General features: G+C 41.3%; 1 protein-coding gene across 2 annotated transcripts in view; it reads left to right on the top strand.

The window, feature by feature from the left end:
- Nucleotides 1–573: 573 nt before the first annotated feature.
- The window catches only part of PLCL2 (phospholipase C like 2), a 191,645-nt gene continuing 170,065 nt past the window's right edge, over nucleotides 574–22,153 (top strand). Inside the window, exons 1-2 of one of the 2 annotated variants that reach the window (XM_045006205.1) lie at nucleotides 574–744; nucleotides 1,592–2,139. In XM_045006205.1, coding sequence (XP_044862140.1) covers nucleotides 1,822–2,139 — 318 coding nt within the window. In that variant the 5' untranslated portion in view covers nucleotides 574–744; nucleotides 1,592–1,821. Of the gene's footprint in view, nucleotides 745–997; nucleotides 1,208–1,591; nucleotides 2,140–22,153 lie in introns of those variants that run through there. The other variant, XM_045006206.1, reaches the window with a different exon arrangement.

Here is a 22,153-nt window from a genome sequence, read left to right as displayed (position 1 = left end):
ATGCAGTTAATGGGCAGGATCGATTGTCCATGAATGAACTGGTTTCCTGGCTCTGATCTAATATAGACATCATTATAGATTAATTGGGGAGAGTCCTGAGGGACTAGGGTGGGAGGGGACATACATTGTGTCAAAGCTGCGGTTCAAGGTGAACAGTGCTGCACTGTAATGTACTTAGCAAGTGATAATGGAAACCACAGGAAAAAATAAGAGCAGATGGGGACAGACACACGCCTTGGGCCTGGGGAATTGCTGGAGGGTTGGAGCTGGGAGACTGAACATTTTGATTTTGAGGAGTGTAGGGGGGGAGAATGTGTGTGGGGGGGAGGGCTTTCTTGATCTCAAACATCGTCTCCCCCCAATATCATGTTGCTACAGCTCGGGAGGGTCCCGCGAAGCAGCAGAGCGAGGGCGCCAGCCCCAGGCAGGGAGGGTAACATTTGACTGACGGACGTAATCCTCCCCCGCAGCGGAGTGCCTTTGATCCGCCGGATGGGGGTGCTGGCGGCGGGGTTCCCGAGCCCAGGGTTGCTCGGCCGTGCGGGCGGTCGCGCTCTCCCGTCCCCGGAGGTTTTTCCCGGGTGAGGGCGCTCGGGGTTGGCGGGGCCGGCGATGCAGCGGGCGAGGGCAGCAGCCACGCGAATCTCTGTATCCGGCTTCGGGCAGAGGCGGCGACCATAGCGCGGAGCGAGCGGGAAGGGAGGGGCGGCGGCGGGAGGTGCCGCCCGCGCCCGGGCTGTGGAGGTGTGTGTCTGCTGGGGGCAGAGGTGCGGGGGGGGGGCGGGGAGTGTGACGGGCTCGTGGGGGGCTGCCGGGGGCCGGCCGGGGTGCGAGGGGGCCGGCGGCAGGGCCGGGCGCGCGGCGGGTGTGTGCTGTGCTGAGTGGCTGGGCGCCGCGGGGAGCGAAGAGGGGAGAAAGTTGGCGGCCCCGCCTCTGGTGCCTCCCCGGGGAGGTGGGCAGGGTAACGGTCCCAGGCTGGCTGCGCTGGAGCGCCGGGAACTAACGTGTTCAACGCTCCGGGGGCCGGGGGGCGGCAGGGCGAGGAGGCGGGTCTGGTGTTACTGAATAGTGTCTGCTGCCTCGGGCTCCTGGTGTGAGCTGGGCTCTGTCTTTGTGTCGGGTCTTTTTGGTCGTGTGAGGGGGACACTTTTCTCCTAAGCCCGCCCCTCAGCCGGGGCCGTATTATTTGGGCTTCTCGTTTCCCCCTGTAAGTTTATGTATCCGCCTTGGGGAAGTACGACCAGCAACAGTTTTCCCCCCCCCCCCCCCATAATTTAGCAGCCTGGATGGTGTAGTTCCTCCAAAATATTAAGTAGTGAGTAATAACAGAGGCAGGATTTATCTCCTCCCCCCTCCCCATGCTGTACTTCGCATCGATTTTTGTCCACATGCACCTCCTGTGGCGTGTGGCACCTTTCCACCCTCCATTGCTGTGTGTGTTTTGTGGTGTGTTGTCTTTCAGGCAGATCTCATTCAGCCTTCCTCTCCCTGTAGTCCGTGGTGTGTGTTGTAGCTCTCTGCCCCACCCCCCCGCCCCTTTAGTCTCATGTGAAGCGAGAGACTGTCACGTTTCATTTTTTTCCTTTCCCAGGTGCTGAAAAGGAGGGCTGCAGCAGCTCCCAGAAGCAGGCTCGAGGACATTTCCCCCTCACCCCTACAGCAGCTTTACAATTTCAGCTGCCAGATCTGTGGAGGAGAGAGACTTTCGCACAACCCCCCCTTCCCAATCTTAAATATACAAAAAGCGGAAGAAGAGCCAGCAGCCGGGGAAGGGGGTGGAGGGGAACGGCAATATTGTTGCAGCTATAGTGGCAGAGGCTGATGGCGGAGTTTGGCAGCAGGGGTGCTGCCACTGGTAGCACCAGGGGCGGGGGCCTTCCCTCGTCCCCGGGTCCTGTCCAGGGGAAGGTGGCTTTCAAGGCAGGAGACGGGGAAGGAGGAGGAGGCGGCGGCGGCGGCGGTGGTAGATCCTGTGTTGACAGTGCAGGCGGCGGGGTCTCCAATGGGGACTGCGCTCTGGCCGGAGACGAGACAGGATCAGCCCAGCTCGGCAGCCCCGGCAGCAAAGCGAGAGGATGTTCCACCGTGCAGCAGAGGGAAAGCAAATCCGGCATCCCCCGGAGGAGCAGTATCATCAAGGTAAGAGGGCTTGCCCCGCCACACCGCGGGGATTTCTTCTTGCCTGGGCGGGAAGAGATGCAGGAAGGGGGGTCTGGCTCACGTAGTCCATCTCAGGCTGAAAGGATGTGTTGGATTTGGTGGGGCTGACTTGATCTGCCATTGTACATCGTGGACAATTTGGGGAGAGGGGGACTTATGCACAGGGTATTATTGATCTTGGAGGGTTCCTAGCCCAGAGCAGGTGGAAGAAAAGGCATAGCCTGGTTGGCTACTAGCAAGGCAACAAACATGAGCATCGCTGAAAGCTGTGGATGACAGGATCCCTGCTTATTTTCTCTGATGGTGGGTGCACCGGTGCAGAGCAATTTTGTGGCTCCATTGGGGAGGTGAGAGGGAGACACACACACACAGGTGATGGGAAAACCAGGCACTCATTGGCCTGGGGGTGGGAGAAGGTAAAATATGAAGGCTTCCTCCTTAAAGGGGTCAGTGCATATAGTAATAGATTGTTATACTTTACTTAGCAGCAACCTTTGTCTACTGGTACCTTTATGTAGATTTCAGCTGCTAATGTTTAAACATGAACAGACAAGGGCAGCCTTTATATTATGTAAATCATTGGAGGAAGGGATGCAGTATTTCTGACAATAACCATTTATGTAAGTACAGATATTCCCTTTCCTTAAACCCCAAGGCCTTTAAGAGGTGACAGTTTGTCTTGGGTTAATTATCTTTCATAGCTCCAGCAGATAGGCCTAAAGAGCTTTAAAAAAATCTCACAAAAAGAATGCTAGTTTTTTTAATTAAAAGTACATTAGAGATGAGTTTCACTGACATATAAATAACTGGTTTTTGTCTTCCTGTTACACATTTTTTGATACATGTAGTAACGTATGCTGAAATGAGAATATGTATTTTTGCTAGCTGGATAATAGTGAAATATATCAGGAAAAGCTAGCCCAGTGGTGTGTCTCAAGTTGTACTCTGAGACAGCAGGACCTTGGTTTGAGAGCCAAGGAGAGGACAAGGACAGCCAGTGGTGGAACACGGTTGACAGCAGTGTACCCACCCTTCCTGTCAGAGTGATATTTATTGTTCCACCACACCCAGCATCAAGAGGCAGTTGAACATTGTGTTTGCATAATTTAATGTTCATTGGACCTGCCAAAAATTTTTTGATATAAGATCAGTGTTAATTTCTACCCTTGTTGTCATCCTCTCTGGTAGTACAAAAAAAGATACTGCGTTGTGTGCTGTATGTAACACGTGGTTGTGATACTGATTTCTGTTTATATAGCAAGCTTATATGTTTGTAAGGTCCAAACAAGTATACAAAGTTTCAAGGTACAATATAATAAAACTAAAGAGTACAAATTTGGAAATATTAAAGTGATCTTTTCACGTATAGTATTGTCTCAAACACACGTCATCTTTAACTCTAAAGTTCTTCTATTTCTATAGAAATTTCTTAAGCAATGATGTCTGAAAGTTACTAATTGATAATTCTCCTGTCTGTGTGTTCCATTCTACGCATCCGAAGAAGTGAGCTGTAGCTCACGAAAGCTTATGCTGAAATAAATTTGTTAGTCTCTAAGATGCCACAAGTACTCCTGTTCTTTTCTCAATTTTATAAATTTGAACACTAATGTATTTTATCTTAGTACTGATTAATATCTCTTACTTTGTAGTTTAGATAAGTACAATGAAAAATTCCAGTGAACACCAATAACTTTAGAGATTATTCTGGCCATATTTCTTTTAGACTTAGGTACCTAATTTAAGGTACCCAACTGAAAATGGCTTGACTTCCAGAGTTGCTGAGTGCCCTTCCTCAGATTGATTCCTGTAGGATTCAAGGTGCTTTGAAAATCCTGTAGATGCTTACCATTAGGAGCCAGTCTGACCATTTTAGCAGCAATATTTAGTATTATCTTAACATTCAATATCTGACACTTGTACACCTAGTACTATATAGCATAAATCAAGATACATGTCTTTTCACTGTCATAGTCCAGTTTATACAACTTTTTTTGGAATCTAAGTGGCTTATTTTTATATGCTGGGCTAAATTCTACCCTTTCCAATGAAAGTGGGTATTAATGTGAAATCTCAGCAAAACTCCTGTGTGCAACAAGAAGTGCACCTTTCTTACCTTTTACAATCCATTTGAATCACGGAACTATGTTAGTGGATCTGACTGTAAGAACGGTAGTAGTAATTAGATGTAAACTGATGTAACATCTGGTCAGTGTTTCAGGAAACCTTGTTTTGCATGCTTAATATTGTCTGGGCTCCTGAGTTATAAACAACAAATTGTTTGCAGTGTTGTTGTAGCTGTGTTCGTCCCAGAATATGAGAGAGACAACAGCAAATTTATATTACAATAGTAGTCTCAGTTAATATTATATTCTTTGGAAGTGCATATGTATAGGAAAATCAACATATCCAAAAATATTTTACTCCAAAAGACTGCATGGTAGTGATTCCCAATCCTTTCTTTGAACCTTCATTGGTAATAGGTAGGCACACAAGTGCACCCCACTTCCATTAGTCCTGTATCTCTGAACAGTTGCTGCGTTTTCTTATCCTTCTTCTTTCCTCTCTGTTATTTCCTCTTTTTGTTTGTTCTGTGTTTTTCCATCTTTCTATATTTAATTATTTTTTGCTCTTGGTTTTTCTTTTTGTACCCTCTTCTTTCTCCCTCATGGGATGGCTGTTTGCTACTTGGATCTGAAGTAATCATAGAAGCTTGATGTGCTCAAGTGGCTGAGCTAAGTATTACAGAAAAACAGAAGATGACCTTGAGGTGAGGGCTGCTGCTTGAGCTTCCACCCCTGACCATGGGAGCTGTACCCATTGCCAAGTGTATTAAAGGATGGTGCAGGGACAAGTAAAGATGGATTGTTTTCAGTGAAGCCTGCTGCTTTACTTGCATATATTGGAGCAGATATGGGCCTTGGGTGGATCGGTGTTCATGAAGCTAATCTCTCCTCTGCTGTTCCTTTCCTCTGTACGGTGCCATCCTCCCAGAATGGGAAATGTTATACTAGGGATTTTTCCAGGCAATGTTTTCAGAAATGTCACTGTGCTTTGTTTGTGTGTCTTGCAGGGGTGTCCTGTAGTTTAGATATCCAGCTCATGAACTTAAATGGTTTACTAGTGCATGATGGGAGAATGAAAGATATTAGCAATATTCCAGAATATTCAACTTGGAGTTACTACTAGCTAAGGTTTCCTATATAATTGCTTTTAATATAGGAATTCCTTTGTACAGTATAAAATCCCTATTCCTAGCGCAGGTGGAGTTGCCCTCGCTCTATGATATTTTTCCTTTCATTACTTTAATCTGCAGCTGGCTGATTTTTATAGCTCAATAGGCTTGCAACTAGGCAGTCAGAATGTAGCTCCCTCAATCAAGCTGCTCCTGGGCCAGCCTTTTTCAGGTTTCTGCCTTTCTCCTAGCTAGTATATGGTATCTCATCTATCAGGATTGTCAGATAATACAAGTAAATCTCCCACCTGAAGACCCAGAAGCTGCTTCATAACTTTCTGAGCTTCCCTGTACAGGTATGTCTGTCTATACTCTTATTTCTGGTAAACACAGTAAGCTATGGGAAAGGATGAACAGCCGCAGTATTATTTCTGTTCATGTGTCTTCTCTTCCCCCTCAGTTCAATGATAGGGCTTAATTCCTGTCACTAAACTATAAAAGTGGCAATGATCATATAACTTCTTTGTTAGGCTCTTCATGAAGTCATATTTATAACCCTCAGGGGTTTCAACGTGTTGCATATGTCAGTGATGTGAAAGGCACTTGTTAGTACACCTCAACGTCCTTGTTAATTTGTGGTGTGCCTCTAAGCTGACAAGACATGCCTTGCTTCTTCACTGAGATACATTCAACATGCTACAAAATGATGCAACTTCCTCTCATAATTTGTTAAACATTTCTTATTTATTTTTAAATTGTTTCAGTCTATAAGAAGTACTAATCAAAACATTATTGAGACGTGCAATATTTTAAAATACAAACAACAGCTTTACCAATTGGCACAATGCTAGCAAGACAGCAGTTAAAGAGAAGCTCTGTGTATCTCTGCCAGAGTCTATAAACATATTAACAAAATATTGTGTTTAGTGGTATCAGTCTGCTGATGGATATAAAAGAATCAGCATGGATACTTTTTTGTCAAGTGCCAGGATGAGGAGAAGGTCCAGCAAGTACACAGTTATTTCTGTATCATAACTAGGTCTAAAACGAGACTAGAATTCTCCCCAGGAAATTTGAGGACTTAAAATATTGTATAAATTGCTTCACAATAACAATGAGGAGCCTGGTGGCACCTTAAAGACTAACAGATTTATTTGGGCATAAGCTTTCGTGGGTAAAAACCCACTTCTTCAGATGCATGGAGTGAAAATTACAGATGCAGGCATAAATATACTGACACGTGAAGAGAAGGGAGTTACCTTGCAAGTGGAGGGCCAATTCATTCAGGGTCGATGTGGTCCACTCCCAATATTTGATGAGGAGATGTCAATACCAAGAGATGGGAAATTGCTTTTGTAGTGAGCTAGCCACGCCCAGTCCCTATTCAAGCCCAAATTAATGGTGTTAAATTTGCAAATGAGTTGTAGCTCTGCAGTTTCTCTTTGAAGTCTGTTTTTGAAGTTGGGTACTTTTAAATCTGTTATAGAATGTCTAGGGAGATTGAAGTGTTCTCCTACTGGCTTTTGTATGTTACCATTCCTGATGTCTGATTTGTGTCCATTTATTCTTTTACTTAGAGACTGCCTGGTTTGGCCAATGTACATGGCAGAGGGGCATTGCTGGCACATGATGGCATATAACACATTTAGTAGATGTGAAGTATCAGAGGCTCATTCACCTGCACAATAACCTTTTCCACAAATGAAGGCTTGAGATAAGGCAAGATTGTAATTTCCTGACTAAGGACCTAGCATTTTTTTAATGAGCTATTGTTGGCAGCCTGTAATAGGTGTTGACTAACCTCCCCCACCCCACAATAATGGACTCTGTCTCTCTCTTAGATTTTACAACTAATGTAGGTGATAGCCCAAAATTCTTCAAGTACTTCTGGAACCTCAATGAGCATAGTTGACTGAAACTCAATTCAAGGAAAGAAACTGTCCACTTCTCCTTCTCTTTCCTGACATAGAATTTAGCCCATGGACACAGCCACTCCAGTCCAGATTAAATCATTTTCTGTGAAGTAAACTGAAAATTCTTCAAGCATTAGACACTGGACAGTATCTGAACAGAAGCAGCCAATTTCGTTAGACTGTCTGCTACCTGGAGAAATTTCCTTTACTATGATGTTGCGGATGCTATGGTGGAGAAAAAGAGAACCTTCTTTGTTTCAATCACATCTTCAGTATAGGACTTTAATATTTATGCTGTGATTTCTGCCACCTGTACTCTGACCTCCTCTCTGATAGTTTCATTTGATACAGAGAATCAGTATATCAGTGTGACACAAGAGACTAGCAGGAGGGGACGTTTAGGACCTATCCTTTCTGTAATAGAGAACAATAGATTATTATGTTGTCTGACATACTCTTCCTAAAACAATGAAAAGAAAATTCACCCTGTTGTGCTCTCCCACACAACTGAAATTTCAAAACAAGGTATCAAATGAATCTTCAGACACATCTTGACTTATTCATGCCAGAAGTTTAACTTCTGAAATTTGGAAGCTAGTCTCAAGAGCTGATCTGTAAACTTTTGAAAATTAATGCATTGCATTGGAGTTTAGTCTAGCAATAGGTGTGAAAGTGTGTGTAATTATAGGCAGGGCTGGTAGTGCCACCTATTTTTAAGATTACCTAACACTTCCTATCATAAGACCCTGTTGCTTGTAATTTACCAAGCTTTAACACTTTGGGCTGAAATTTTCCATGCCAGATGTCAGCCTCAGGCTGAATTATTTTTTGAAAATTTTAGCCAAACTGGTTCAGCCATTTCTGAGAACAAGACTAGGGGAAAATATGTTTTTTTGCCCCAGTTTAAAAAAATGTGACCATTTTTTTTTAAATTTTTAAACAGCTCTTACACCCCCATGCTTTGGAGAAGGACCTTGTAATTTGGCAAAGAGGGTGTCTTTTGCTGTCCATGAAAATCTGTCCAAATTTGGTCAGGCTATAAACCTCTAAAAAAATTGAAGTTCACACATGCTCAGTAGAAACATCTTCAATTTTAGCAGCTAAAATCTCCTGTCCTCACTTAGCATGCCCCAGCCTCTCCACAGCTTCTGCCTGTGACTGGAGTGTGGCATCCCTGCAAGAGCACCTGAGCAAGCTCCAGCCAACCCATAGTTACAGGACTTTACCTATACTAGCTGCACCCGACTGGGAACTGGAATTTAGAGCAGGGAGCTTGTCTCTCCTCTGCTCTCAATGACCCTCCTGCTGGTGCCCAGGCAGCAAGGAGTAGGAAGTTGCCTGGCTCAAAAGCAGAGGAGACATCTTTTCCAAGAAGTGGTGGAACGTTCCTGGATGCTCTGTAAAATTCCTTTACCTAGTGCTTGACAGCATCATAATAAGGAAAGTGCAGGCCCACTGTGTAGCCAGCATGCTTTGTTTCCCAGTCTTCAAGGTAGCAATGTTTTAACAGTACTTAAACAAAATTATGGGAAGAGAGCTTTTTTAAATTAAACATTGTTTTAACATTCATTGTTTAGTCTGTATAAAAGTATATTGTTATAACAAATGACGGGAATTCTTTCAGTTGACTGCCAGAATCTTTGTTTAAACTGGTCTCTGTCTATTAGTTGCTTTTGTTATTTTCAGTGAAGGCACTTGTTTACAGGAGTTAACTGACAATCAGTAAACAGAAAAAAATAAAAGATTGTTTCCAAAACTATGGAAGCTTAAAAAATCCATTGGAGGTAAATAAAGTTGGAGGTGGGATCCAGCATATCGTGCCATGCCAGTTATTGTAAAAAAAAAAAAACAACAACACCCCCCCATCCTAAATGTGTATTTTTTATTTTTTATTTTATTTTTTTGGTTTTAGCCATCTTGGTCCCAGGAGTTCAACTTCTGTGTTGCTGAAATAACACACAAAGCCACTGAAACTAGTTCTGTATCTATACATGCTAAATACAATGCATTTTATGTAACAAGGCAGTAAGAATGTTGTATAATATTCACTTCAGGAAATACCTTGGATCAACAGAAATTATTTTATTATTCATAAGAAACAACTTCTAAACTAATTTTTGCTATGCACCCACGCTGGAGTGTTTTAAGAGATGTATCCAGTGGAAACCTAGGATTTTAAGTATGAACTCGTGAAATGCAGGAGATGAGAAGGTGGTTATTCATAGAACATTACTACCATGTAGTGGAAAGAGACAGACCATTACCTTAAATAACTTGAGTTCTCATATTGCCACTTCCCAAAGAATCCCCAAAATGTTTTACAGTATGTGCAACACCATTGAAAAGCAACTTTTTTCAGGGGTGGAGGGAGCATGCAGACAACTAGTATGCAGTAAACTATACAACAATGGTCAGTGGGTAGTATTTGGCCAAAGATATATATATAGGCAGCCCTAAATGCCTACAAAAATACCATGAGAGCTTGAATGTCCTTTTTTCTATAAGATCTCATATTCTTGGATTGCTGTGTAGCCTGGATCTATGGCTTTCTAAGGCTCTATGTGGCCTAGAAGACTGCAGACATTGAGTACTGAGCTGAGAGTGTTTCTCAGATGACTGCTAGATTAATTAATTTCTAGTCTCTTGTCTTTCTGAGATTCTCTTATAATTGTATCTTGTTACTTTTTCCCTCGTGGTTTTCCCCCCTCTCCTTTTCCTTCTCCCATTGTAGTAGATACATCATTGCACTCCACAGCTGTTGCTTGGGGACGGTAGGTAGTTTCTAAATCTGCTTGCGCCTTTTTGAGTTTACTTAATCTAAAATGATGTGTGTTGCATGCTTGTTGCTTCAGCAGCAAAACGCCAGAGTTTGCTTTAGAATTTAGGGTGGTAGATTGCATTATACCATTGGTAAGTCACTGGGCTGATCATAAGAATGGCCATACTGGGTCAGACCAAAGGTCCATCTAGCCCAGTATCCTGTTTTCCGACAGCGGCCAATGCCAGGTGCCCCAGAGGGTATGAACAGAACAAGTAATCATCAAGTGATCCATTCCCCGTTGCTCATTCCCAGCTTCTGGCAAACAGAAGCTATGGACACCATCATAGGTGCTATTTAAGATATTGGCTATGAGACAGTGCTGTGAATGCCTTTCAAATAATACATTTAAACTCTTCTCTTTGAAGAAACATGTGCTCTGATGGGTTTTTTGTTTGTTCGGGAATTTTTGTTTGGCATTAATGTGTTTGCTAGGATCTGGAAGCTTTGTTTGAAATGGTTTAGTAACATGCTATAAACATGTTCCTTTTACAGTGCTAGTGATATGAAACCGTGCTAATTAATGCATTTAGCTTCTAGCTATGGTTGAATACATTTATTTGCATATCAGCAGAATAAAGTAGAAAAAAATTACATTATGTAAGGTTGCAGAGTAAGGTTAAAAAAAGTGTAGCACTTCAGAATAGGCTTCTAAATGGGAGATAGAATGTGTATATAAATAAAATATCCTTCATTTTGAGAGGATTTTGGACTTGCTAGTGCTGTGATTTATAATAGCCACTGTACAGGGAACGAGTCCTTTGGAGGAAATTCGGGGATGCTCTATATGTTCAGGAAGGGACATGTAGCCTCATGCTCTACTGGGCAGCACAAATGGAGGGAGGAGACACAACAGATGCATGGCAGTGGCTGCAAATGTTCCCTGCGAAACTGAACGTGATGATGAACCTACGCTATCCCGCTAGAGCGCACCACTCCCTGAACTTTCCAAAGGGTGAGAGAGAGAGACCGTGTGTGTATGTGCACACGCAAGAGAGAGACGCGCATTGCCTCTTTAAGTGCGCTGACGCCACTCTAAGTACACTGCCTTTTTAAGTAGATCATCAAGTTGAGACAGCAGCTGCTGCCAGCAAGCTCCCTCCATCCTGAATCCTGTTGTGTCCCCCCACCCTATGGAGATGGGGTACAGGAGTGGGGGAAATGGGGCACCCTGACATCGGCACCCCTCTTCTCCCCCGCACAGCAAGCAGGAGGCTCCCAGAAGCAGCTCCAAGGCAGAAGGCAGGAGCAGCACAGAGCAGTGTGGGGGAGGGACACCTGAACTGCCCAGCAGTTGATAGGCTGATTGGCAGCTGCCGCACAGGGAACTTAGGGGAGCTGATAGGGTGCCTGCCGGCCCACCCTGGTTCTAAGCCCCCACCAGCTTGCTCCAACGGGCTGCTCTTCCTGCAAGCAGTGGGCAAAGCAGGCAGCTGCCAAATAACCTTATAAGGGAGCATTGCACAACTTTAAACGAGCATGTTCTCTAATAGATCAGTGATGTAACAAGGAAACACCATTAAACAGGATGACGTTAAGTGAGGAGTTACCGTAAACAGAAAGTTCACACACCTGTTATTTCAGACTGTCTCCAGACTTAAGACAGCACTACACTGATTCACCTTTAGAAGATTTGCACCTCTAAGGGCTCCAAAATAACTTTCAGTTAAAGTTTATTCAGAAGTTGTTGTGGCCATCAGAGAGGATCTAGGACACTCCATCAGAAATTTGCTATGTGAATGTTCTTTGTCCCTCTCTCCCTACTCTTTTGGAAACCCCCTGCGTTTGCTTTCACTGAGAGAGGCAGTTGCATGTTGCTGCCTGCCACCTGAAATCTTCTTGAAGATTTTACATATTCTAAACATAGTGCTTGAAAATAGTGAATACAATATTGGCTGTCTAGTTCTGCACTGGCTGCTCTCTCCTGATGCGCACAGTCAGAACGGAAGAGCGAAATGCTAGTGTGCTTCAGGCAGATCCATCAGTAGAGTGCTCAATGTGAAGGATCTGATAAGATCTGCTGACTCTCACAACCCCACCTCTCATAGAGGAAAGGACCACTAAAACTCTCTTTGGAGAGAGATATCAGAGGGGTAGCCGTGTTAGTCTGGATCTGTAAAAGCAGCAAAGAGTCCTGTGGCACCTTATAAACTAACAGAAGTTTTGGAGCATGAGCTTTTGTGGGTGAATACCCACTTCGTCAGATGCATGATGAAGTGGGTATTCACCCACGAAAGCTCATGCTCCAAAACTTCTGTTAGTTTATAAGGTGCCACAGGACTCTTTGCTGCTTTTGGGGAGAGGGGGTATTTTGAACCATCAGTGATGCTATTGTCCCTGTCATTGCCTTGCCCCTTTTTCCCCCTTTCACTCCTTGTGGAGGAGGAGAGTGCAGTAAAGCTTCTTTCGGGTCCCAGCACTTGGGAAAAAGGCTTCATGCTTATCAGACTTTGAGCTTCTTATTAGCCAAAGCTGATCTGAAACATGGGGAAGGTAGCAATGTCTAGGAGCTGTGTCCTAGAGGAAAGCTTAGAGTACCAGTCTTCTAGCAGATGATGAGAGGGCCATCCTAGGTCTTCCGCACGGTACTGCCTGCTTGGCTCTCACTAGAGAATTGCTATCTTAACTAGCTAGAGGTCAGTGTCTGATGTCTGGGAAAAAAATTATTTTTTGAGCATGCTTAAACAAAGAAAACTAATATAAGTGCCCTAACTTTACTGCTTAAACTCAGAACCACAAAGGAATGGCCTGTGTACATCCTGTAGTGTTGGGGCTGTTGTATTGGGCTTTGTCTCCACTTAAAAAAAAAAGTTAACATGTTAGTTGTTACTAGAGTAGACAAGGCAAGTTGTAGCTTTAACGTGTGTTTATAACAGTAGCAAACTGGAGATTTGGCCTAGGAGCACTGATGTCCAAGGTGATTCTCTTTCTACAGAAGGAGAAACTCTACTACAGAAACTCCTCAAATGTCTGTGGAAGGGAACTTTTGTTTTTTTTCTATGGATCTGAAGGAAGTGACCTTCTCCAGTTACTAGTGGGGGAAAAGAAAGTCACCCTATTCTTTCATCCCTGACTTCAATCTTTTTCTTTAATTACTCTGGCTTGTGTAAGTGCACATAGTCTTCCCTCAGCTACCACAGCAAATACATTCAAAATTAGGGGCATCTGAACTCCCAGGATCATGTGGGGTAAAAACTTAAGATAAAAATGACTCCTCTAGGAGTTTAATGGGAGAAACTGATCTAGCAAGACCCAACTTAACCTCTGGAGAGTTTTAACTATGCTTGACAAAAAAAGAAATTGAGTCCACAGGAACAGAGGAAAAGACTGGTTTGTCCTCTTCTGCTATTTTGTCTTGGGGAACTTCTCTTCTGTATATAAATATTTGGGTTTGTGTTTTTTTGGTCCCAGAATTACTGTTAAGCTTTATCTAGATTTGGAAAATTAAATAAATGTGTTAGTGCACTTAGCTAAAACTTGTTACCTACCTAGTTATTAAAAACAGAACAAAAAAACCCCAACAACTATTAAACACTTTCTACTTGGTCCTCACAAGGCCCTAAAGAGTCTTTTTGATAATAGAGGAAGAAAAAGCTTACGAACTGTGAATAAATTCAGTAATATTTGCTACTCTCCTGATATGGTTTGCATTATTTTCTTCCATCCCTTAACTATATAAAATGTCAGCTGAAAAAGAGAAATTCTGGTAATGCCCTTGAGATTGATTCAGCAGTTGCCCAGCATTGCACTACAGGAAAATGTCACTCCCTGGGATCTTTTTGATTTAAAAAAAAATAGATGAATAGAGTTCATGAAAGGTCGCTTTATTATTAATGGCAAGCTGGGCTCTCCACTGAACATCTTGGCATTGAAGTGGGCTCCCTATACAAAGCTGGAACACTTACTGAATGGCAAGTGGAAAAGTCAGCTGGCTGCCTCTATGAAAGGGAAGTCCAAGGTGCTCCACAGAGTTGGCTTCTTTCTGATATGGCCTCAAAGTACACACATTGTGACACACCAGATGTTATGTCTTAGTAGTTGAAAAATGGCAAGCCTCAATGCCAAGAGAATTTCCTTTCTTTCTTTAAAGATATCTCCACCATCTTCAGATCCCAATTCCGGGTCCTCAGTCCTCCTGTGCAAGAATGGCTGGAACTCCCAAAGCAAAAAAATTCTAGAAGGCTTCAGGTTGGAGCATTCTGACCTTGTAATAATGAGAGGCACAGCCTACTGGGGCCCTCATCTGTGAGTTGCTTTTGTCTCTGCCTGTTGAGGAATTCCTTTTGGTTGCTTCTATGAAAAACTGCAGTTACTCAGTCATGTTCTCTGTGTGTATATATATCTTCCTACTGTATTTTCCACTACATGCATCTGATGAAGTGGGCTGTAGCCCACGAAAGCTTATTCTCAAATAAATTTGTTAGTCTCTAAAGTGCCACAAGTACTCCTGTTCTTTTTGCGGATACAGACTAACACGGCTGCAACTCTGAAATCAGTCTTTTGGCTGTTCCTTGGTTTCCCTCAAGATTTTTTTTTTTAGCTGATTCTTATCAGTATCGCTAGCTCTCATCTCTTTTTAAAAATTAATTTTAAAAAGAAAGATGGGGGGAATGAATATATGGTAATTGACTAGATGTTCTTGTGTACCTTTTGCTGCTTTTGGTATTAAATAAATTTCCCTACTAATTATGCCAGTTTTTCGTATTTCTCTATCTGAAAATCAAAATAGGGTCAGCTTTATATGTACTTGTACTAGACTGTGAGTGAAATCCTGACTTTATTAAAGTGAACAGAAGTCTTGTGATGTACTGTAGTGGGGGCCAGGATTTCAACCTGGGTCATCTTAACCACAAGTATTGCATTACAATTTTTGAGGCTTTTCTGGGCTACTAATCCCCTAGTCCAGGGAAGAAAGGAGGACATTTATAGTCTTCTGGAAATTCATAGTAGAGAAAGTGATCTCGAGGTCAGACAACTCCCTGATATAGTAGCCTGTATCAACAAAGAGAAAGGATCAACATTTTTCACTTGTGAGAAGAACCCAATTGGGGCCTGAAAAATTTACCAAATAGTTTCTATAAGGTAGACTAAAATATACAAATGAGAAGTAGCTAGACAAATTTCCCACAAAAGGTTCAAGGTTGATGTCTTGGAGAGAAGCTCAATCCTGCATCTTAATTGGGAAAAGGGAAGGTATGAGATATCTACCAGGGTGCAGTCCCTGTATTATTTGGGGGCTTCTCCTGTTGTATCTGCCGCTAACCTTTAACTTCAAAATAAGAAACATTCTCCCCAGCCTCTTTGCTGCCATGAAAGGGACCAGTCTCTACCGCTCGGCCTCATAGTCCTCTCCTGCTATATGGAAGTAGCCAAAGAGAACTGCTGTTCTGTCCCTCCCCAGTCTCCATAGTTTGTGTTGTTCACCCTAGTGATTAAGTGCCTGCAAGTGTGCTAAAAATAGATGGGCTACTTACCAGAGTACAAGCTTGCCTGACACCCTTGGTCAGAGTTCGGGTAGTCACTGTCCATGCTGTGATGTCCACACTGTTGTTTTTAGCATGCTAGTTGGAGCTGAGCTAGTGTCTGTCTATCTAGGCTGGGAGGCGTGGTCCCAGTGGTAGTGTAGACATAGTCATAATAGCTTTGCCAAGCTTTGTCAACATGACCTGATTTTTGATAATTTTACAGTTTCCCCACAGGCTACTCACAGAAGAGTAGCTGTGAAATTGACCAGGGACTTGTTGCTTTTCCAAGCAGTAGCAGTAAAATTTATGAGCTCAAGCAGAGGCACTGAAACTGTTTATCTGCAGACTTAAGAAGATAACACCACATGGATTTGCACTGAATTCACATTTGGAAGATTATCTGCTCACTCATAAGGACTGGGAGACTTTTCCCTCCCCGCTCCAAAGCTTTAAGCTTGAACTTTAACTGCAGAAATTGTTAGCTTAGGCCCCCACACTTGTAGGGAAAACTTCCGACGTATCATGGTGAGTGATGGTGGTGGTTGTTCACGTTTTTTGCTGTTTATCACTACTAGTGACTTGTGATTAATATAACTTACAAGTTTAGTGACTTCAACTGCATCACGTGTGCCGTACTCTCCACATCTACCCCAGTGTCCCGTGTTATCTGTCCTTTCAGTTTCCTCACTGTTTTTTTCTTTTCATGAGTAGGCATGTGAAATTAACTACAATCCTGCTTTTGGAAACTCTGGAGAGTGAGATTTTAGCATATATATTCTTACTACCTGCCTAGATAGCAGCAGACTGCAAAGAGATGCAAAAAAAGTGAATCTGAATACTCCTGATGGACTCAAGCCTCTAAAATTTGTTTTCTGAGAGTTTACCAGTTGTCTCAAATCTAAGGGTCTTGAGTTGATATAAACTCTGGTTAAAATTATATCTTTACATTCAGTCTTTACTGTATAATTTGCAAACTATCCATATTTGTTGGAAATATTGTAAAATGAATAATTAGTTGCTGAATTTATTTTGAGCCTTTCCAATTTCATTGCCCCTTGTGTGCTTAAGAAATTAGATATCAACTTAAATAAAGACATTGTACAGTACTCCACAGCCTGATCTGACCATGACTAAATGCATATTTTCTTTTGCATGGAAATAATATAAACTTTTGATTTTTATAACATCTGTTTTTCACTAATCTGCATTGGAATATTATCAGTTTAGAATATGTGTAATATTTCAGATGCTGTTAAAGTAGTTACTGTACTTATGATTTAATGATTTGGAAATATAAAGTTTATGGTGTATTCAATTATAATGCAATATAGGTCACTAATATCTTAAAAGATATTGTATGTAAAAACACTGTGAAATGAAAATCTGTGCTTGTATATACAGACTAGAAATCTATAGTTACAAAATTTAGTTATTGCTTTCTGCCTGGCCCAGAGTGGTTCAAACTTTTTACCTAGTAGCACTTATTTCTCTAATGCTTATGGTCATAATTAGTCTCAGTCAAAGGATATCATTTACATTTTAAAGATGGAGTGAGGAAGTTTTAGGCCACATCATATACACTTTTTGCCTCTTAAAGATGAAGTGAATAATCCTGAGATGAAGGCAATACATTTCTTGCCTGTCAGAACAATCACTTAATATATACGTTGGATGCCATTAAAATCTTTAATGTCTGCACAATGGTGAATTAAGCCTGTATACAATCTAACCTAGGGGACCCCTTCTTTAAGTTTCCTTACAACATATCAAAACTTCCCATCCCCCCACGAAAGTGCTCATGACTCAAGTTTTTTAGCTGGTAATAGTGCATAAAGTTTATAAGAATACAGTCTTATAGTCTGAGAAACATACAACAGATAACACATCCTTCCATAAACTAGAATCTTGCTAATCGGCACAATTTATAATCTTTTTTTTTTAAAGGCAAAAACAACCCAAAAAACACAGTATCCCCACTTCTTAAGAAATATTTGATTTCAGGCACATTGTTGTGTACTAATAATGTATTACTTTTACAAAGTATACTGCAGTACATATATTTTGAAATACTATCAAATAATTAAAAACTAAAATAAACTGTCAAGTATCCAGATAAGTATATTTTGTGATATTATTCTTTTTTATTGACTACTACAGTTACTTCAAATGTACCAAATTCAGTCATATGCAATGGGTCTCTGTTATTAGTGAAATTCTGTTTTAAGAGCCCAGTCTCAAATATTTAAATAAAATTAATATTTCCAAAAAAGACACAGCTTTACAAGAGCAGGGGAAAAAACCAAATAACTAACTTAAATAAGGCTATTTAAAAAAACGGGTGGGGGAATGCAAAATACATGTAAAAACACACATTGAAATAGGTCAGACTGGGTAGAAGGGGAGATAGATACAAAAAGATGAAATAATTTGGCCAATGTGTCACAGCACATCACTGGCAGGCCATGGAACAGAACCTCAGTCCCTTGACTCCTAATTCAGTGCCCTGGAATGTGTTTAGAAGGGGATGGGGACAAATATTGCTCCCATTTCCTTGAATCTCACTTTGACCTGCATGTCAGCAAAGAGTGAGTTATGTAGTATTTTTGGAAAAGTCCTGAATAATGTATATATTAATTATGGGAAATTGCAGTGCTAAAGTAGGATTGGACTGGAATTCCTGGACTGGAGCAATAGGCAGATTTGGACTTGTTGAAGAAAATGAAAGAGCAGAGAGGCAGAAATTCAGTACCCTAAGTAATAACTTGGTGTTAACAAACACACTGATTCAACAAGGAATGCTTCAGAGGAACCATTGGCTATCCCCGATGGGGAAACAAAGAACATGATAGACTTTGTACTTGTGAATTGCAGATGAATTGCAGTGTGGTGTTATGCAGATCATATATGAATAATGCTTGCTCAGATAATAAGTTAGTGTACGCATTAATCAGATTGAGAACATGGTGAAAGTAAGGAATGTTGAAGAGAGATGGAATAGTATAAAAACGGGATCACACGGGTTGTTGAACAAGCATTGGGCTACAAGGTGTAAACAAAGAAACCAGTGTGGATAACTGATGAAGTGCTGCAGTTGAGTGACAAGTGTAAGTAGCCAGAGAATAAAAAGGAAGATGCAAATGTAAGAGGCTGAATACAATACATTGACTAAAGAGATTAAAACAAAGTGAAGAGAGACAAACAACTGGATAAATGAACAATGTAAAGAAGCAGAAGAATATGCAAAAAGAAATGCAGCATGGGGTTGTATTGTAATATAAGAACTGGGGGATATGAATTGAAGATGGTGGTGGTGAAAGACAAGTATGGACAAATAATTGAGGATGAACAAATAAAGAATAAGTGATGGAAAGAATATTTTGAAGAGCTGTAAAACATACAGAACACAGGAGATGCTGGAAAGCTTAGAGGAAGTAAAGATCTCAATAGAAAGTTTTGAAAAAGGAAAAGGTGCCAGGAAGTGACAACATAACCACAGAGCTGTTGCAAGCAGGCAAGAAACACAGTAAAGACTGTGCACAATCTATTCAACAAGATTTACAAGCAAGAACAAGTGGTGAGCAAGTGGGGGAAAGTGATAATAGTACCAATCTATAGAAAGGGTGATAATAGTGAGTGCAAGAACTTCAGAGGAATCAGCTTCTTGATTGTGCTGGGAAAAATATTCACTATGATTGCAGAGGGGAATGAAGCGGTATATGGAACTTGTGCTTGCAGAGGAACAGGCCGGATTTAGATCAGGATGAAATACAATAGATCAGCTATTTGTGATAAGACTGATTATTGCAGAAATACACAGAAAATAACTCTTAACCCTGTTACAAGAACTTTATAGACTTCAACAGGCTTTTGATAACATTTGTCAGTAAGGATTATGGTAAGTCTTGAGACTGTGTGGCATCCAGAAAAAAATTATCAAGCTGATTTTAAAAAAAAAACCAAAACCCCCAAAAACTATAGCAAGTCACTGAGTGTGGTGAGAATAGACTAGAAGTTGATGGAATGGTTCAAGATGACCGTAGGAGTGAAAGAAGGATGCATACTATTGCCAGATTTGTTCAGCTTGGTACTGGAAGCAGTAATGGGTACAACACTGGGAGATGGGAAAAAAGGAGTTATGTTATGTGGGAGGACAGTGAATAATTCACAGATTATATTGACCTAATAGCATTGACCAACAAGGATTTATGAGAATTACGGACAAGATAGCCTGGGATAGCAGAAAATGCTGAGTGAAGATCAGAGAAGATGAAAACTATGGCAATCGGAAGAGAAGAGAAGGAAGTAAAGGTCAAAGTTGGAGACGACTAGAAAAAGTGGAAAAGGTGTGTCTTGGAGGACTAGTATCAAAGAATGAATATTTTGAATATGACACTCAAGTAAGCATTGGACTAGCCGCTACTGCATTTGGAAAACTCTGAATGATATAGAAGGCTAAAGATATTCTGATAAAAGTGAAAATAAGCGTATATGAGACAATTGTTACGCCGTTACTGCTGTACATCTCAGAATGTTGGAGTATGAAGAAAGTGAACAAACTTGAGATACTGACTATTAAAATGAACGGTCTGAAGGGAATACTGAGTGAGTTGAGATTGCAGACAATGAAGTGATAAGAAAACAGCCAGGGCAGGAAATAACACTGTTACAGAAGATTCAAGAAGGATGACTGTGGTTTGGATATGTGTCAAGGACAGCCCAGAAAGGACGCCATACCTGGCAATATGTACCACAGTGCAAGGGAACTAGAAATAGAGGAAGACCAAAGATGCATTGGTTAGACTTGGTGAAGACTGACACAGAGCAAAAAGGTTTAGTTATGAACAAAACCATGAATTTGATACAAGATAGAATATGGTAGAAAGTCTTCATTTGGGTTCCTTGTTGCTGCTGAGCTGGTGGATGGGAATTGAAGAAGAAAGAGAATATATAGAGTCAAATCCCAGGACCATTGTATTCAAAATCCTGAATATAGGTGTTAGTAATAACTTCCAGTAAGTTTCAACGAGTGAGTACCACACAGTTGCTTAGTAAACAAACATTTATATTTAATACACTGTTTGTAAAGAGTATTTGAAATATTTCTTAATTTTGAAAACAAACTGTAAGGTAGTAAAACCAGTGTTTCTTGTTATGCCATCTTTCACTAACTGTTGCTATTGTTATAAATGCACATGGAATTAAAGTTTGGTTTTTATCATCTGTATAACAATATAAATCTTTCAGCATAAAATTTTACACTTGAGCACACACAAACAAATGCTTGGCCCTCTGATTTCCTTTGAAAAGTGATTTCTTGGTCTATAATGTGACCTAAGGTGTAGTGTGTGTATCACCTGGATTTCTTCAGATCTTGAAAAAGGAAACTGCAGGCCTCAGCACAAAATCCAAATGCTTTTGTTTTGTCAATAAACAATCTGATGGTTCCTTCTAGCTAGCAGCATTTAGGCCTTTGGTTAATAGGTGACTCGCTCTTCTCAGTATGTGGTCAGATAGGAAATCTGTAGCCTGTATCCAGAATGTTACAGGTGTTGAGACCCAGCACAACAGCCAACACTTCTCCTGATCTTACACTGAGGAGCTGAATTCTGTATTTATAATCTCCCCCACCTTTGAGCGCTGATTGACCCAGCTCACAGATTATGAATACATAAGAGGTGTAAGACTGCTTGCCCATAATGATGGCTTTCTATAAAACTTCACGAAAAGCAAGCTAATAAGCATGACCAGTAACTACCCTGTCCCCACCCTTCTTCTGGGTGTTTCTCAGACCTCCTAGTTGAATTGCCCTGCTATGCAGACACAGATGGCTGAAAGAAAACTGTTTCCCGCCCATTGCTTCTCTCCCTTTCTTTGTATTAAAATAATAAAATTCTCCAATGTAAAGCATGTGGTTCACATATGTTGCTTTCCTGTCCTCTTAATCCACCGTCTTCAGATTTTTACATATTAATATATATACTTTTTTAAGATACAGTATATGTGCTTGTGCAGTATTGCCAATCTGAATGTTGAGAGAGCATGAATCAGGCCCCCAAAATCATAAGAGTGGCTTAAAGATGAGATTTTAAAAAATAATATATGTTGGGTTCTTTTCACTTGTCCTCTGGTTTCTGTGGCTTTGGAATGCACTCACTTCATGTTTTAAAGTCTTTGTTTCTAGCCTTCACAATTGCTATCAGGGTGCTGGAACAATTTGTATAGAGGGGGTGTTGACAGCCATTGAACCAAACTGTAAACCATGTATATGATGGAAACCACTTCAAGTCGGGGTGCGGTAGCACCTCCAGTTCCAGCCCCTATGTAAACAATTTTTAAAAAATGAAAGCTGATGCTCATGTAGTCATATGACTCTGGAGCTGGGACTTTTAAGGAAAACACCAACTATCAAAAGACTTGCGATAATATAGTGAGATGTTAGCTCTATATAATTTGATTTTATCTTGCATTCAGACAACTATTATGTGGGGCAGACAGAACTATTTTTTCTGTTTGGCTTTTCACAGCGAGATAACTGTAGACAGAAGTTATACCTAGTAGATTTTAATTTTTTGTCAACGTTTGTATTTTTGTGACTTATTTCATTTTTCCTTTATGTTATAACATT

The sequence above is a fragment of the Mauremys mutica genome, chromosome 2, assembly GCF_020497125.1.
Source record: "Mauremys mutica isolate MM-2020 ecotype Southern chromosome 2, ASM2049712v1, whole genome shotgun sequence".
Taxonomy (NCBI): Eukaryota; Metazoa; Chordata; order Testudines; family Geoemydidae; genus Mauremys; species Mauremys mutica.
The sequence above is the reverse complement of the archived record's forward strand: the minus strand, read 5'-3'. Positions and strand labels throughout refer to the sequence as shown.